The sequence below is a fragment of the Natrix helvetica genome (assembly GCF_964273705.1).
Source record: "Natrix helvetica genome assembly, chromosome: 1".
Taxonomy (NCBI): domain Eukaryota; kingdom Metazoa; phylum Chordata; class Lepidosauria; order Squamata; family Natricidae; genus Natrix; species Natrix helvetica.
Window position 1 is genome coordinate 123,220,514 of NC_138548.1, and position 18,658 is coordinate 123,239,171.

Sequence of the window (18,658 nt, forward strand, 5' to 3'; positions counted from 1 at the left end):
GAAATAAGATTAGTAAGAGGGATTTCTCATATATGTGTAAACCAATATCATTAATATATACAAGCCTTATGTTTGGGGCCCTGTTATAATTATTATTCCAAAATATCCAATTATGCAGGGAAGTCAAATAAAAAAGAAAAACTATTTTCTAAAACGAAATTAAAAGGAAACAGATAAACAAAAGATAACACAGGTGCGTTTTGACATACATTTATGAAGCAAGCAGACCATGCACCTCTGATTTAGGAGGTACATAAATCCCAGTAGTCCAAAATTTATGACTTTATGAAAACTATGCTGCCTCTTGGAGCTAAGGTAAGAAAGAAATCATGTAAATAAATTAGTGTCCCATTTTCATTCTGCTGAGATACAAACTTTGTAGGGGACCTCAGAATGGTTTAAATATTCAGTAGGGAATAAATTAAGTTCCTTTTAACTTCTCCAAGAACAGCCAAGCTAAGTTTCTTCAGAGACTTACGCAAGGACATATCCTACAAATTCAGATCAGCAGGCATTTTCTATTTATGCTAAGTACTGCAAAAAAGCAGGGATTGAAAATTAGAAACCAGCTGTGAAGTTAGAATAGTTGGACAGAAGTGTTAGAGACCACATGTGGTCAGGCAGGTTAATGAAGAAAATAAAGCAGTCCAATATAATTAATCATGGGATTGATGATTAAAAATGCATGTATTGTTTGCATTAGATTCTGCAAATAAAATAGACAAACTTATGATTTTACTACTTAATCAACAAACCATTATACAGCTGGAAAAAAGGCTGCTGCCTAGAAAACCATGAATACAATTTAGTTTTTAAAGCATAAGAGAATTGAGTGTCTCTTCCTTCTTACTCCAACTGTGAATTATATTAAATTTCTGCAAAGACTGTTTCCAAGGTAAGTAAATGCAGTATTTGCTTTATACTATGTTAGTTTTAGTCATTTTAGTTTTTAGCTGAAAGAAATGACTTAAAGGGATATCTATATGGAGATTCTCAGTCATCCAGGTCATAGCTGTCCCATAGTTGTCTTGTTTTGAAAAACAAGAAAGTCCAGTTGCCTCTTGAAAAAGCACCTTTGGAACTTAAAGGGATAAAACAACTTTAAATAACTATTATACAGAGAGTCTAAAAACGGCAACCTGTTTTACCAGCATATGATATCAGGGCTTAAGATGACTATGGGTTAGTTAGACTATCTACATTGATTTTTCCCAAAACTACCTGGTTTAAGATATCCATTTTCTCCCCATTCCAATTTCCAGACAGTTGTTCTTCCATTTTGCCCTTGTTTTTAATTCCGTTTTCAATCCAACATATGTTTGAGTAGCTGTCAAGCATGCAGATGGAACAAGAAAAGTTCTGAATTTTATACAAAGTCTTGTTTTTCTTTTTCTTCTTATTCAGTTCTAAAAACAAAAGCTGGACCAGGTCACCTGCAGTGCAATAGTGCAACTAATTTAAAACAAAAAAGCGAAAGGTATTTGAAAATGGTAAAGGGGGAAATGCAGAAACCTAACATAGGTATTGCATGTAGCTGGATTTCTGGTCCCAGAAAATGTGCATTAGGCAAACAAAAGGTGTGATCTGATTGCAGTTTACCTGCAACAGATTTTATTTTGTGCAAAATCTGCCATTATTTTAAACTGAGAAAATTGTAATTGTTCCATGAGAGAAGATCGTATCTACCTGGATGTTTTTATTTAATGGTGATTTTTGCTTACATTTTAGAAATTTAAAGAAATTCTAGTAAATTGAAAACAGTGTGTGTGTGTGTGTGTGTGTGTGTGTGTGTGTTTGTAATTCTGTTAATTTGATGACCATGAGTTAAACTAAAATTGTCTTCATTTTATTTCTCTTTCCAGAATAATAGATAGTGTTGTGTTAGTGTTAGTGTTAGTGTTAGTGTTATGTTAGGGTTGGTTTTGTATTAAATTTCAGGATGAATACAGCATCATACACTTAAGGGATAGCATCATGCCAAGTCCAGGATACTTTTTAAGTGTTAACCAATTATCATGTATATTTATTCAATCATATAATATAAATTTGCTTCAGTAGCATTCAATTCTGAGGTACATCAGGGTGTAGATTAAATACAACTGTTAAATTCTTAAACCAGTTATTTCAAAGTTATTTATTAGTTTTGCTGCCTGCAGTCAATAAACTTACATAATTATTTATTTGGAACCCAGATTTATTGCCGAAAGATTTCTACCACCTTATTTAATTATCTTTACTCACTGATGGCAATAAACTCTGTACATTCATTTTGTATTGTACAAAAACAAAAAAAAATTTTTTTCCTTATGTATACTTTTTTTTGCAGCTATGGGGGAAAAAATCTGGACATGATGTTGGAAGAAAACACTACCACAGCTGTCAAGGACTTCATATTTGTAGGATTAACAAGCAGTCCTAAAATGCAGATCATCCTCTTTTTAATATTCTTTCTCATTTATGTAATCACTTTGATTGAAAATGTAGGAATGGTTGCTTTAATAGGGACCAGTGCCTGTCTCCATACCCCTATGTATTTCTTTCTCAGCAGCTTATCCATTCTGGATGCATGCTTCTCTTCTGTGTTTGCTCCAAAGATGTTAGCAAACTTTTTGGCAGATAAAAACTCAATTTCCTATACTGGGTGCGCAATACAGATGTACTTTTTTATAGGTTTAGGAAGTGCAGAGTGCTTTCTCCTTGCTGCAATGGCTTATGACCGTTATGTAGCTATCTGCAAACCCTTGTTGTATCCTGTCCTCATGTCTCCCAAGGCCTGTATTATTCTGGTGGCAGGTTCCTATGTTCTTGGTCTTTTACATTCTCTAATACATACTATTTTTACTTTCCAACTCTCATTTTGTGGTTCAGTTATCAATCATTTTTTCTGTGACATCACTGCGCTTTTATCACTTTCCTGTTCTGATACTTACATCAATGAACTTCTGATTTTTTATGTGGCTGGGCTTGTGGAAATGATCACCATTCTGAGTGTAGCAATTTCTTATATATACATTCTCACCAACATTGTAAGAGGAATTCACTCTGCCGCAGGCAGGTTGAAAGCTTTCTCCACCTGCACTTCACACCTCACTGTGGTCACCATCTTCCACGGGGCAATCCTTATTTTACACTTCCAACCAAAATCTAGCAACAGATCATCCTATCAAGATATGAGTGACAAAATTCTTGCTGTTTTCTACACAATTGTTATCCCCTTACTGAACCCCTTGATTTATAGCCTGAGAAACAGAGAGGTTAAGGATGCCTTAAGAATTTCTTGGAGAAGAGCCTGGGTCAAAATAATTAAATCTGTTTTGTTTTAAAAAAGCAAGAATTTTCCTAATTTAGAGGGCCATGGTATTGTAATTAATTTGTAAATATTTTTTCTGAAATATAAAGTGGAATGTTCTTTGTTATAAATGATTTAATATGCTTCACTGCATTCTCAACTATTCTTCTTTTCATGTACTTGATGACAAAGAGTTAGGGTCTTCCATGAAGATTTCTTTTCTGTCTAGGCACAAGGCCAAGAAACCATGGGATCAGCGGTGGGATTCACTTACCTTCCATACCGATCCACAAATTTGAGCGCACACACCTGTCTGTGCATGCGTAGTGCTTGCACATTACATCAGGGTGGGTGGGCGGAGCCTCCAGCCGCTGCCACTACTGGTTTGCCTGAACCAGAGAGAACTGGCTGAATACCACCCTGCATGGGATCATGTTTAGCAATAGCAACACCCCTTAGACTTATATACCACTACATAGTGCTTTACAGCACTCTCTGAAGGGTTTACAAATGTCAGTATATTGCCCCCAATAATTTGGGTCCTCCTTTTACCAACCTTAGAAGGATAGAAGGCTGAGTCAATCTTGAGCCAGTCAGTCAGGATCAAACTGTTGGCTGTGGGCAAAGTCAACCTGCAATATTGCATTCTAATCGCTGTGCAAGTGTTTTAAAGTTAATTGTCTGATTGATAATACAAAATAAAAATGATTTTTATGGATTTGTTGTTTTGATATTTTTAGTCCTATATAAGTTGTCCAAGTAAGTCATTTGATGAGGAGGAAGCCTTAAAAAAATCAAATGAATAAATTAGTCTATGCACATCTTCATCTTGAGCTTTGAAATACAATACAATAGTAGAGTTGGAAGGGACCTTGGAGGTCTTCTAGTCCAACCCCCTGCCCAGGAAGGAAACCCTATACCGTTTCAGACAAATAGCTATCCAACATCTTCTTAAAGACTTCCAGTGTTGGTGGATCAGTTGGTGGATCCTCTAACATTCTCCATGCATTTCCATTCCAACGTGATGTGTGTGCTACTTGTAGATTTCTTATGAATAAATTTTAGAAAGGGGGAAATCAAAATATATTTCCTTCCTGGGGTTTAAATCCACCTAATTCCAAATGGGGTGATAGAGATATCCTTGTTGGTGTTCTGTGGTGTCAGAACTTGGTTGTTTTGTCAGGATGGGGCTGGATAAACTATGAAGCATGCAAATGGAAGAGAAATGAGGGCTTGTTTCTCATTTACCATCCAATGAATAAGCAGAAAATCTGATCTAGTTTCCTCATTACCTTCTCCTTACTGCCCAAATTGTAACTCTTTGGGTTTGCATAACTGTAATACTAAGTTCAGTCATCAAGCCAAAATTTCTGAATGAAGAGATATGCCAGGATGTCCTCTACTGAGTTGGATTTGCAATATAGCCTCCGTACTTGAGGAACTGAACACAACCTCTTCTTGCTTCCTTACACTCTGGAACCACCGTTTTCCTAGGTCCACGAAGCAGTCTTGCTGAGTTAACTTTCACAAACTAGCCCACTTTTCCTTATCACATGGATCCAGAATCAAATGAAAAAAAAGATATGGAAATACACACCCATTGAATTGATCTGACCTTCCAGCTTAGCTATTGTCCAGCAGCTGTTCATAGGACAACCCTATTTACTTGCTTGGGTGCTGGTTGAAGAATCTCTCTAACACTGACTTAGAAGAGTAGAACTGTGTACTCAAGCAGTTCCCTGCTGTCAGGAAAGTATTTTTCTCAATCCTTTTCTGTAAGGTAGGTTAGACTGAAAATCCAGACTGTCCTTCTCACAGTTGTTAAGTGACTCACTGCAGTTGTTAAGTTAGTAATACAGTTGGTAAGTGAATCTGGCTTCCTCATTGACTTTGCTTGTCAGAAGGCCATAAAAGCTTATTATATGACCCTGGTACACCGCAACCATCATAAATGTGAGTCGATTGTGAAGGTCTGAATTTTGGTCATGTGAATATGGAGATGCTGCACTGATTATAAGTGTGAAAAATGGTCATAAGTCATGACCTATAATGAACAGTTGCAAGTCGAGGAATACCTGTATTGTGTGTGTGTGTGTGTGTGTGTGTATGAAACACACACACATATGTTTAATATATATGTGTATGTATGTATGTATACATAATATATATTATTAAACTTTTTTCTTAATATAACAGCCAGAAGCAAATGTTTTTTGTTTCTTTTTATTTATTTTTCTCCTTTCTCCCAGTTTATTCCCTCTATTCCAGTGCTGGCTAACCTTTTTGTTGTTGGGTGCCAAAAATGCAAGCACACATGTGCAATAGCACACACGGGTGCCAGCACCCATAATGCAAAGTGCACACAACCCACCTCCCCAAGCTCCTCCCCATGCACCTGCCGTACTGCTCGCCTCCAAGCTGAGCCTGGTATTTCCTCGGGGGGGGGAGCAGGGGAGGCCGTTTTTGCCCATCCTGAGTTCCAGAGGCTTTCCTGGAGCCTGGGGAGGGTGAAAACGGCCGCCCCCGGTCCCCCAGAGGCCCTCTGGAACCCCAGAAATGGATAGTTTCTAAACTTCCAGTAGTTTTGAGTTTGAGTTTATTAAATTTATAAACCGCCCCCTCTCCCCGCAGGGACTCGGGGCGGTGTACAGACATCGCATATATAAAAACAACAAAGCACAACACGAAAACCCAGACAAACAACGTAAACATACAGTCTGTATATTAGCCCAAACTAATTAATAGTTAAAACAATCTAAAACCAATTAAAACCCCACAATTTAAAATTTAAAAAGCCATCCAGGAAGGTCAGTAATAGATGTTACTTATGATTACAAATGGGCCAGGCCGGCTAGTCGGAACAGGTGGGTCTTGAGTTTCTTACGGAAGGAGCGGAGATCAACGGTAGTTCTAATATCGGGGCGGAGGTCGTTCCAGAGGGTTGGGCCCATCACAGAGAAGGCCCTACTCCTGGGCACCTCCCACCTGCATTGCTTAGCGGAAGGTACCCGGAGGAGTCCCTCTCTGTGAGAGCGGATTGGTCGCAGGGATGTATGGGGTAGGATGCGATCCCGCAGATAACTAGGTCCCGAGCCATGGAGCGCTTTAAAGATGACAATCAACACCTTGAAACGCACCCGAAAAGCCACAGGCAGCCAGTGCAGCTCGTGCAGGAACGGTGTTACATGGGAGTACCTAGTACTCCCCATAATTGCCCGCGCGGCTGCATTCTGAACCAGCTGGAGCCTACGGGTGCATCTCAAGGGGAGCCCCATGTAGAGAGCATTGCAGTAATCAAGAATTCGTTGGGCCCATTTTTCACCCTCCCCAGGCTCTGAAGGCTTTCCTGAAGCCTGGGGGAAGGGCAAAAATGGGCCTCCTTCGGCTCTCTGGAAGGCCAAAAATTAGCTGGCTGGCACACACATGCGTGCTGGGGCTGACGGCTTGAGTGCCAGCAGATATGGCTCTGTGTGCAACCTGTGGCATGCATGCCATAGGTTCACTATCACGGCTCTATTCTCTTTCTTTTTCCATTGTCTGTTTCCACCCTTAACTGTCTTGCTGTCTCCCCTATGTTCCCATGGTCTGTTTGGCATTCTGCCAGATATATATAGAATTCTCCATAGATTTTACCACAATCGGCCCAGAAGGATGAATAAGTTGTGATAGAATCATCTACCCTGACCTCCTTATCAGGTCTGAACTGCATGGACATCAAGAAGAAGCAGTTAAAAGTAAAACCAAACAAACCTCATTTTAAATTTTTCTTTGTTTCAAGAATTTATAAGGCCACTCTGCTCATTCTACTAACTCTGGGTGTTATAGAAGAAGAAAAAATCAGAAAAAATATAAATCATTAAAAGATAACACAGGTTCCTGTGGGAAAATAAGTGGAGGAAAGATTATTATATATGTTCTCTATCTTATTTATTTTAGTTATTTATTTTACACACACACACTGACTGTATGTATATATTCTCTATTTTTTATTTCCTCATATGGAATTGATCACTTAACCAAACCAGGAATAGCTGTAGTCTAAGACCCATTGGAGACTGAAGGGTATCACAGCCTCTCCAGAGACTGTGAAGGATGCAAAGATGGTCTCCAAGTACCCAGAGCCTGGAAAGATGGGATTTGCACTGTGGGGAAAGACAACTCTGCTTGGATATGCATATAAACCAGACATTTTATGACACGTTGATATATTTGATAGGGAGCTTCAGGGTAAGAATGTTTGTGCTTTGGGAAATGATGTAATGAGGTGATGGTTGTCTCCCTCATTGGCCTTTGCTGTTCTTTGGACCTACCTTGAATTCTGGAACTATTTTGACCCTTTGAGGTTCTTGACAGTCACCTCATCCCTGTGTCCATTGGTTTTATTTACATTTTGTATGCAGATACTGCCTCCCTATTGGCTGAGGCTTAGGGTGTTTTTATCTAATAAAAGCCTTTGTTCTAAAGCTGAGAAAGAGCTTTGAAAGGAGATGATGCTTCCCAGTGGCTCAGTCATCCAACAAGCAGGGTTCTCTATAGTGAATTCAGAATGGCAGAATAGGAATTCTGCCTTTAAAAAAGATCCTGCCAGAGCTGGAGGTAAACTAAACTTGGATTTCATATGAACTGTGCAGGGGTTCCTTTTTGTTTACTCTACAAAAAGCAAACAGTGGCCCAAATCAGACTGGAATCCCAGAAGTCTCCATTCTCATTAAAATGATCAGGTATTTAATTATCTGGAATATGCGTTACACTGTTTTTCATATTAAATCAATATTTCATTTAGTCCCTTGCATTGTAGAAAGTCTCATCTCTATTAATTTTAGGAAGGGGAGAGAAAAGAGAATATTATTTTACAAAGGTAATATTTACATATGAATATTTAATAGCTCCCACAGTAGCATTTAAATGCTTATTAAAACAGGTGTTTATTAAATAACCTAAATAGCTTGATTATGCAGATTGAATTGTAAAATATGTGGAGAAGGTTCAGAGACAAATAATTGCAAGGACTAAATTCCTTCCTTCCTTCCTTCCTTCCTTCCTTCCTTCCTTCCTTCCTTCCTTCCTTCCTTCCTTCCTTCCTTCTTGTATTTTGTTTAAAAACATAGTGATATTCATACTGCTGAATAATTAATGGAATGTGAAAGGTAACAGTGAATGATTTCAATTTCTCGCTATGGCATTTTTTTAATGTGCACATAGACACACCTTTATCTTACTACTTCTACTTTAGCCTACATTAACGCTCCATCTACTCCGTTTTTTTTCCAAACCTGATGCCTTTGGCATGTTTTGACTATTGCTCACTAGTACCCACAACCAGCATGCCAGTGTGACTGGTGGAAAGGTAGAAAATAGAGCCCAGCATATTGAGCAACATAAAAGTGAGCCAGAAAAGTTCAAGTTTCTCTTACTGATTGGAAGGATATTTTTAGTGAGCTCAAAAAGAGATCTCAATTTGTTGTGAATTTCTCTATGCAGTTTTCTAAATAGACTCTTAAGAAGAATGCAACTTGCACTTTGAGTAAAATGCACTCTTCACTCTTCATTTCCTTGCACTTCTATATAACTCAAACTTATGGTCATCCCCGAGTCCCTTTCGGGAGAGGGGGCAGTCTATAAGCGCTCAGTAAATAAATAAATAAATAAATCCCTCTATTTGGAATCCACAAATTCCCTGAACCACTTATATGAATTATTCAAAACCTATTGCTTTTCTTCAACTTACATGTGTTTTTTTTAACCTTGCAGGTCTGGAAGGAAAATGACAGAAGAAAACAGCACCACAAAAGTCAAAGATTTTGTCTTTGTAAGTTTTACCAACAAGCCTGTCCTGAAGATCATCCTTTTTTTGGTGTTCCTGATCTTTTACATGGCTACGTTGGTGGGCAATATAGGAATGATTGCTTTAATAAGGGCCAGCCCCCAACTCCACACTCCAATGTACTTCTTCCTCAGCAACCTGTCCTTTATAGATTCATTATTCTCTTCTGTGGTTGCCTGTAAGTCATTGCTGACTCTCCTGGAAGATAAACAATCCATTTCCTTTATTGGGTGTGCCATGCAGATGTACTTTGTTATAGGATTGGCGAGTGCAGAGTGCTTTCTCCTTGCAGCAATGGCCTACGACAGATACGTGGCCATCTGCAAACCCTTGCTGTACCCAGTCCTCATGTCTCCCAGAGTCTGCATTCTTCTGATGGCAGGTTCCTATCTCCTGGGCTTTTTCCATTCCCTTCTTCATACCATTTTCACTTTCAGATTGTCCTTCTGTCGGTCTGAGATCAATCAGATATATTGTGACATCACAGCCCTTTTATTGCTCTCCTGTACTGACACTCACCTAAATGAACTTCTGATTTTTTATGTGGCTGGACTGGTAGAAGCAACTACCGTGCTGAGTGTTTTGCTTTCATATATGTATATTCTTGCCAACATTATGAGGATCAGCTCAGTTTCAGGCAGGCTGAAAACCTTCTCCACTTGCACTTCACACCTAATTGCAGTTACCATCTTCCATGGGGCAATCCTTATTTTACATTTCCGATCAAAATCAAGCAATGGCTCCCCCATCCAAGACGTGAGTGACAAAATTCTTGCTGTTTTCTATACAATTGTTATCCCTCTGCTGAACCCTTTGATTTACAGTCTGAGAAACATGGAAGTGAAGGATGCCTTAAGATGTTCTTGGAGAAGAGCATGGACAAAATAAATACATTTTTTTTTTAAAAAAGCAAACAAACAGCTTTATTTATTTATTATCCCACTTTTATTACTTTATAAGTAACTCAAGGTGATGAATACACGTTCCTTCTCTTTTGCCCACAAGTACCTTACACAGGTACTTTTTCAGAAAGCCCAGATCTCTTGTAAAAACACCTTTGAAACAACCAAGACCTGGATGACTGAGAATCTCCATAGGCATTTTCCTTAAGAGATACAATGAGCGGCCCAAAGTCACCCAGTGGGCTTTCAGGCCTAAGGAAGGACTACTGATTTTTAGGTCAGCAACTTAACTACAACATCAGCCTGGCTCTTTTTCCTGATTTTTTTTTTTTGGAGGGGGTGGGCATTGTGTTGTAATTAAACTACAAGCATTTTTCCCCAAGTACAGAAATAAATGTTCTCTATGTAAATGTAAATGTACACTATCCCTGGAAGGATACAGGATGGTGAAATGAAATGTCACAATAAATTTTAGTTAAATGTACTTAAATTTTGAGTGCTATGTACAACGTAATAATAGCTATAGTCAAATAAATGATTACTAATGATAACAAAGCATTTATATATACTGGATTGATAATATGAAATTTTATACAATACTGTAAGTGAGGATATGGAGATGATGTTGAAAAGCCTTTTTATAAAAGTTAAACAATTTTATATAGAATACAATGTAAAGATGTAATATCATTGGGTGATTTCAGGGGTGATGTAATAAAATGTCATAATATAAATTTACTTTAAATTTAATATGCTTTAAGTTGAAAGGACGTAATAATAGCTAGGCTTAATGGATGTTTAATAATTATACCAATTTGTATAGAAGTATATTAGATTGATGATACTAATAATGGGGGGAAAAACATGGAATTGAAAATTACTAGATAATGTTATCAGTGCTAAAATAATAGAATGATGTCAATATAAATTTAGTTATATATAGTTAAATTTTGAGTGTAACGTAATAACAGCTATAGTCAAATAAATGATTAATAATGATAACAAAGCATTTATATATACTATAATATGAAATCTTATACAAACTGTGAGGATTATGGAGATGATGTTGAAAAGCCTTTTTATAAAAGATAAACAATTCTACATAGAATAGATTAGAAAGACGTAATATCATTGGATAATTTCAGGATAATGTAATAAAATGTTATAATATAAATTTACTTCAAATTTAATATGCCTTATGTTGAAAGGATGTAATAATAACTGGGCTTAATGGATGCTTAATAAGTATAACAATTTGTATACATGTATATTAGATTGATGATACTAATAATGGGGAAAAACATTGGAACTGGAAACTATTAGAGAATGTTATCAATGCTAAAATGATTGAATGACTTAGAATAGGAGGAAGCATAATAACAATGTATACAAAGATATCTTGATTGTCAATATGTGAATTTTGATAAAATTCAAGTGAGGACCAGGGAAAGGTTTGTAACCAACCGACACACTGTGTGTAATTGAAGAGGCATTTATGTTATATGTGTTGTGTGTTTGTGTTTGTCTGAAAATTAAAAAAAATATTTTAAAAAAGAAATAAATGTTCTCAATACTTTTCTGTGAGATATGTCAGGCTGAAGGGACCCTGTCTGCTCTGAAGTCACATAACGAGCTTCCATGGCTCGTGGAAGATTTGCACCTAGGGTGGGGTTTTTTTTTTTGTTTTTGAGAAGGAAACTCTTCCAGGGTTTACAATACAAGGTTCTTGTTCCTCTCCTTTTAGATGTTTTCCCCTCTGAGTTTTCCAGTAGTTGGATTAGCTGGACTACAGCAGCATTTCAGCTACAAAGGGATCATTTCATTTCCAATGAAGGTGGTGGGGAATCCATGCAGAGGGGGGAAATCGCATGGATTCCACACCCCTTCATTGGAAACGAGGCGGCTGTTAGAGGAGAGAGCAGCGCGCTCCTGTGGACTTGTCCAACAAATCCTCGCCTCCTGTTCCTTCTTCACCTGTTTGAAGAAGCCACGCAGGGCGCGTTCCCTTCTCTTTCACAGCTGCCTGTGGGGGGGGGGATCCATGCAGAGGGAGGTAAAATATGGATTTCTACCCCCCCAATTGGAAATGAGGCAGCTGTCAAAGAGAAGGGAGCACGCCCCAAGTGGTTTCTTCAAAAGCCAAAGAAAGAGCAGGAGGGGAGTTCCACGCAGGGCTTTTCCAACAGCCGAACACCCATCCTGTTCCTTCTTTGCCTGGTTGAAGAAGCCACGCGGGGCACGTTCCCTTCACTTTGACATCTCCCTTGTTTCCAAATTGGGGGGGGGGAATCCATGTTTTCCTCCCTCTGCATGGATTCCCCCCCCCCAAATTGGAAATGAGGCAGCTGTGAAAGAGAAGGGAACGCGCCCCACGTGGTTAATTAAATGTGTTCACTCTGTTTATGAACTGGCTTTTTATTAGTGTAAAGGAAAAACTATCTGTGTTTATTTCATGTAGTTAAAGTTTATTGCTAGGTTAAAAATCAACTAAGTTTTGGCTAGAGATTCTAGAGCACTGATGGCTAAACTTTTGAGTGCCGAAAAGGGAGCACATGCATAAATGTGCAGCACCGAGTGCTGAAAAGGGAGCACTGCATGCATGCATGCTTTGTGCATGTGCACACTCTTGTCTGGGCAGTAACTAGGAAGAGGAACTGCCCAGGGGGCATGCGCACGCTGGAAAATTAACTTCTGGTTTCCAGCATGGACATGACATGCCAGCCAGCAAGTCTTCCGGTTACTGCTGTGCATGCACCACACTAATGAGCTGGTTGGCGCTCATGATCACGCTGGAAAATGGAAGACCAGCTCTTCTGGTTTCCAGCACTGCTGCACTCACAAAGACCAACTGATCATCACACACACATTCCACTCCAGTCCTCCATTTAGGCGGGAAGCTTGGTGAAATCTGATTGGTTAAGAGGCCTGACAGCTCCCTATAAAAGGGGACCTGTCAGACCTCACAGTCGCTGGATTGTACATACTTGACTGCTAATAAAGAGCTGTTGTTGCCTTCAGTCTGGAGTTTGTCCTCTCATTACCCTGATCTAACACTGGCGACAAAGGTGGGATCGGGAGGAAGATAGGATGAAGAACAAACAACCAGACAATCCAGCAAGTAATCCGGCCCAGAGCATTCGTCGCAGCTTCGAGCAACCATTTTAAGGCGGCAAATTCAAACCGCAAAACAAAATGGCTATGCACGCTCCGCCAACTCCGTTCGACCCCATTAACGAGCATTGGGAGTCCTACATGTTGAGGTTCGAATGCTTCCTTGAAGCCAACGACCTCATGGGGGTATCAGACTCCCGAAAGAAGAATATGTTCCTGGGCTACTGCGGCAGAGAAGTTTTTGAAATGGCCAAAGATCTGTCAGAGCCAACCCCAATTCAGGCGGTAACCTGGACGGCCTTGCAACAGACCTTGCTGATGCACTACGCGCCCAAGCCTTCTCGTCACGTTCGCAGGCATGAGTTCTACATGTGCGACCAAAGAGAGAACAAAGAGCTGCGAAAAGCGGCTACCCACTGCAACTTTCAAAACCTAGATGACCACATCCTTGACCGCCTAATCTGCGGGGTAAGAGACATTCCATTACAAAAACGCCTGGTGGCTAAATCCAGCCTAACCCTGCAAATTGCGCTTGATGAAGCAAGGGCATCCGAATCTGCCGACCAGTCTACAGAGACGCTACAGCGCCAACACTACACGCCCCAGACCACCACTAAACAAGCACGAGTTCACCATGAGGCCGCAGACCAGGAAAATGATGACAGCGAGTGCAATGACAGCTACCGCATACGCAGCAGCCGCACAAAACCGGCACGAAATTTCAACTCCAGCTTGCCGCCCTGCGCAAGCTGTGGAGGGAGCCATCCCCAGTCTACTTGTAAATTCCAGGATGCAATTTGCCAAATTTGCGAAAGAAAAGGGCATATCGCAAAAGCGTGCCGCAGCAATGGCCCTGCCACCACTTGGCAGCCATAAACACGCCAACAGAGGCCCACCTCAGGGGCTTGGCAAAACCAAAAAGGGCACCCAGAGAGAGAACAAAGGGAGTCAGCCCAGAGAGAGTACACTCAGAGAGAGTACGCCCAGAGAGAACCATTCAGAACCTATCTCACCACGATAGGTCAGGTCCACACAAAGCGGCCCAAAAAGCTGAAGCTCATGGTCCTCATTGAGGACACTCCTTGTGAGCTAGAGGTTGACACAGGATCGTCCCTAACTATCATTTCCTGGTCAACCCTTAAGAAGGCTATCCCTAGCCTCAAAAAACACCAGCTACGAATGCCAGACATCATGCTGTGTGACTACCAGGGAAACCAAGTTCCCATCGTCGGCCAGGGCACCTTCAAGGTCCAGTTCAAGACTATCACAGCCCAGCTTCCTGTAACCGTGTGCAAGCGCACCATTGCAGAGCCTCCTGGGGCTCGACTGGTTCGAGGCTTTAGGCCTGGAAGTCACCGGCATCAACCCAGTCCAGAACAACGGCGCAGCCAAGGCAGTCTTTAAGGAGTTCGAGGACGTTTTCAGCTCCGGCCTTGGTAAGTATGTGGGGACACCAATTTCCTTTAATTTGGACCCCAAGGTAGCACCGATCAGGCTCAAACCCAGGAGGGTATCTTTTGCCCTCCGCCCTAAAATCGATAGGGAAATTGACAAGCTGGTGAGCCAGGGGATCCTAGAACCGGTCGACCATGCTCGCTGGCAGACCCCAATAGTGACCCCGGTCAAGCCGGACGGGTCAGTCCGCATCTGCGCGGACTATAAATGTACAATTAACGTCGCACTACAACAAAGCGCCTACCCTGTGCCCATTGTACAGCACCTACTGCATTCGTTAGGGCCAGGAAAACTTTTTGCAAAATTAGATATGGCGCAGGCATACCAGTAATTGCCTGTAGATGGCGCCATGGCGGAAGCTCAAACCATCATGACGCATAGGGGTGCATTCAAATGCAACTGCCTACAATTCGGAGTTAGTATCGCCCCTGGACTGTTCCAAAGCATCATGGAACAGCTTTTGCAGGGGATACCAGGAGTCATTCCCTATTTTGACGACATATTGGTATCGGCTGCAAATGAGGCGCAACTTTAAAAATGCATTAGGGCTGTTTTGACCAGGATTCGTGAAAAAGGCCTCCGCCTCAAGAAAGAAAAATGCCAAATTAATGTGCCCAGGGTAGAGTTCCTGGGGTACATGATTGACGGTTCTGGGATCCACCTGAAATCCCAAAAAGTAAAAGCTATCCAGGACACCCCTACACCTCACAATCAGACCGAGTTGCAAGCTTTCCTCGGGCTCCTTAACTTTTACAGCATCTTTCTCAGACAGAAAGCGACAGTCGCTGAACCACTGCATCGGTTACTAGCCAAGAACGCCAAATGGACCTGGGGACGAGCAGAGGCCTCCGCTTTCGCCGGTGTTAAGCGCCTACTCACAACGGACTCCCTGCTGGTCCAGTACAGCCAAACCTTGCCGCTGGTTTTGACATGCGACGCCTCGCTGTTCGATGTCGGCGCAGTCCTCAGCCACAGACTGCCAAACGGCGCCGAGGCCCCCATCACCTTCTACTCGCGAACCTTGTCTCCCACTGAACGGAACTATAGCCAACTGGACAGAGAAGCCTTGGCTGCTGTAGTGGGAGTCAAGCGGTTCCACGAGTACCTCTACGGCCGCGATTTTGAACTTGTGACCGACCACAAGCCGCTGCTGGGGCTTCTGGCTGGGGACCAACCCACCCCGGTATCCCTCTCCCCGCGCATGACCAGGTGGACTGTTTTCCGGGCTGCCTACACGTATAAACTGATTCATTGACCCGGCTCCACGCTCGGTCACGCCGACACATTGAGCCGCTGCCCCTTGCCCGAACTGCTGGCTGACCCCACTCCGGGGACCCCGGTCCTCCTGATTGACTGTTTGGACTCTGGACCATTCTCCTCTACAGATGTTGCCCACTTTTCAGTGAAGGACAATGTAATTAAGCAAGTGCTTAACTGGGTATGGAGGGGCTGAATTTAAGATGTTCTGTACCAAATGTGATGAATTGTCTGTGTTAAAAGGTTGTCTTCTGTGGGGGGACCAGGTGGTTGTTCCAAGCAAACTGCGACGTGCAGTATTGGAATCTTTGCATGTGGGGCATCCTGGCATTGTCAGGATGAAGGCATTGGCCAGGAGCTACGTCTGGTGGCCTAACATGGACAGGGAAATAGAGGAGTGGGTGGCCACTTGCACGCCCTGTCAGGAATCCAGACCAGCTCCCCCAGAGGCGCCCGCTAAGGAGTGGGAGTGCCCTCAGGCACCGTGGTCTAGGGTGCACATAGATTTCGCTGGCCCCGTTCATAGCCAGACTTTCCTAATAGTTGTGGACGCATACTCGAAATGGTTAGAGGTAGCCCTGATGACCTCTACCACGACAGAGGCGGTCATCAAGGTGCTACGGCGACTTTTCGCCACGCACAGCCTGCCTGACGTCTTGGTCTCTGACAACGGGCCCCAATTTATGGCCATGCACTTTGAGACCTACTTAGCTAGCCAGGGAATTCAGCATGCCCTAGTCGCGCCATTCCATCCGGCCTCGAATGGACAGGCGGAGAGAATGGTGCGATCAGCTAAAGAAGCCCTCGCTAGGATGGGCCCAGGAGATTGGCAAACACGAATCGATCATTATTTACTAATACAGCATATTACTCCTAGCGCCACCACAGGGAGAAACCCAGCCGAGCTTCTCATGGGTCACTGGCTAAGGTCTCACTTAGACCAGCTACACCCAAACTACTCTGCCACATTGCCCCCAGACTCTACCAGCAAGATTCGGAACTTTAGCATAGGGGATTCAGTATACGCCCACAACTATGCAGGGGGAACTTTGTGGATTCCTGCCACGGTGATAGGCATCACCGGGCCTCGCTCTTATCTCTTAGAGCTAGAGGATGGTAGAAATTGGAGGAGGCACATTGACCAACTCCGCGGTCGCCTAACCCACTCCAATCTTAGGGCACCAGACGAGACTCTGACGCCAACCGACCAAGGCCCTACCCAAAAGGAGCAACTAGTCACTCCTTCTACAGAATTCTCAATCCTGAACGAACCGGCAGATGTACCTGAGTTTGTTGCAAGCCCACAGTGAGCCCCAAGCGAACAAGCTCAAAGGATTCCAGCTGCGGCCTGGGGTAAGTTCCAGCAGCTTCCATCGCTGGGAGCTGAGGAGCAAAGACGTCCCTCGGACCTGCTCCACGAACCGATTCAAAATGAACTGCGCAGGTCTGCCAGAGTCAGGCAAAGACCCGCCTACCTAAAGGACTACGTCACTAATTGGAATGCTCCTACTAAGAGGGGAGGAGTGTTAGATATTCAGATTAGCTACAGAGGTTTCCACTCCAGTCCTCCATTTAGGCGGGAAGCCTGGTGAAATCTGATTGGTTAAGAGGCCTGACAGCTCCCTATAAAAGGGGACCTGTCAGACCTCACAGTCGCTGGATTGTACATACTTGACTGCTAATAAAGAACTGTTGTTGCCTTCAGTCTGGAGTTTGTCCTCTCATTACCCTGATCTAACAATCACGGTTCTAGAGGGACTTGACATCGGACTGAAACTTTTGTCTCCTATCTTTGTATAAAACTATTTAGTTCTTTCTTGAGCTGGTGTCTTGTACTGGTCAGGGATGTGATGTCACATTAGCCACTCCAAATCCCAACCAATACTTATACCAGATGTCTTGATTATTAAACAGATGAAGTATGAAATAAGCATGGGATTGGTTATATGCTATGTTTTGTAATTGGTAGGGTACTGTAGGGCATGGCACAAATGCAAGACAACCAGAGAACAAGTCTAACTCCCCTGTATTGCTCCAGCTGTGCCCCCAAACATTCCCACATTACTACAAATTCTGGAGCAAAGCTCTCACATGCACCTTCAGAAGCCTCTGGCTCCAAGTAGTTCAGTAGGTCAGGTTAATCAAATAACAACCAGGGCCAGCAGCCCAATAAGCCAGGTTAGCTAAACAGTAACCAGGGCAAGAAGTTCAGTGAAGCAGGCAAACTGGCAAGCCCCACAAAACAGAGTACAGCAATCTCCAGGCTTTGGCAAGGGCACATAAGGCTCCACAGATTCAACGCTTGTTCCTGACAAATGCCCCTTCCACTGGCACCTCCTTACCTCTCAGTGCCCAGGTGTGCCTTGTGAAAGGGGGCAGGGCACTCTCCTCCCTCGCAGCTGGCTCAATCTGCATTGATCTCACCATCTCTCTTCCCTCCTTGCTCTCGAGAGCAGGGTAATCCTTGCTCTTCTCAAGTGCTCTCCCTGTCTGCAGGCCTTACTAATTCAGAAAAGTGGAGTGACTCTGCCCTTCCCCACTTTCCTCCAAGATCAACGGAGCTGGCCTCTCCATCTCTTTCAGTTCTTGTGCCAGCTCATCTCCTCCTTCAGATTCAGACTCTGACAGGGGCATGACAGGTGCACTGGGGATATTCAGGGTTTCTGAGAAGTAAAACCAGAGGTGGGTTCCTACCAGTTTGGACCGGCTTAGCCAAACCAGTAGTGCTTTGGGGGCCTGGGTCACTGGAACCGGCAGCAACCCAGGCCTGCCATGCCCCCACACCAGTTCTCTGAGTGACACCATAGGCGGCACCATCTT

At 42.7% G+C, this 18,658-nt stretch overlaps 1 protein-coding gene, 1 long non-coding RNA gene and 1 pseudogene across 3 annotated transcripts in view; 2 read left to right on the forward strand and 1 right to left on the reverse strand.

The window, feature by feature from the left end:
* LOC309384881 overlaps window positions 1-4,254 on the reverse strand; it is a 435,034-nt gene extending 430,780 nt beyond the window's left edge. Inside the window, exon 1 of the long non-coding RNA XR_014174125.1 lies at window positions 4,135-4,254. This is a non-coding gene — a long non-coding RNA (uncharacterized lncRNA). The remainder of the gene's footprint in view (window positions 1-4,134) is intronic.
* Window positions 2,346-3,307, forward strand: LOC309384116 (olfactory receptor 5AR1-like; annotated as a pseudogene). Its single transcript has one exon. The product of its transcript is annotated as an olfactory receptor 5AR1-like (transcript).
* Window positions 4,255-9,053: 4,799 nt separating the features above from the next.
* On the forward strand, window positions 9,054-10,001 carry LOC309390912 (olfactory receptor 5T17-like; the record flags this gene model as incomplete). Its single annotated transcript, XM_081950802.1, has 1 exon — window positions 9,054-10,001. The coding sequence occupies one exon, from the start codon at window positions 9,054-9,056 to the stop codon at window positions 9,999-10,001; it is 948 nt and encodes a 315-aa protein (XP_081806928.1).
* Window positions 10,002-18,658: the final 8,657 nt, after the last annotated feature.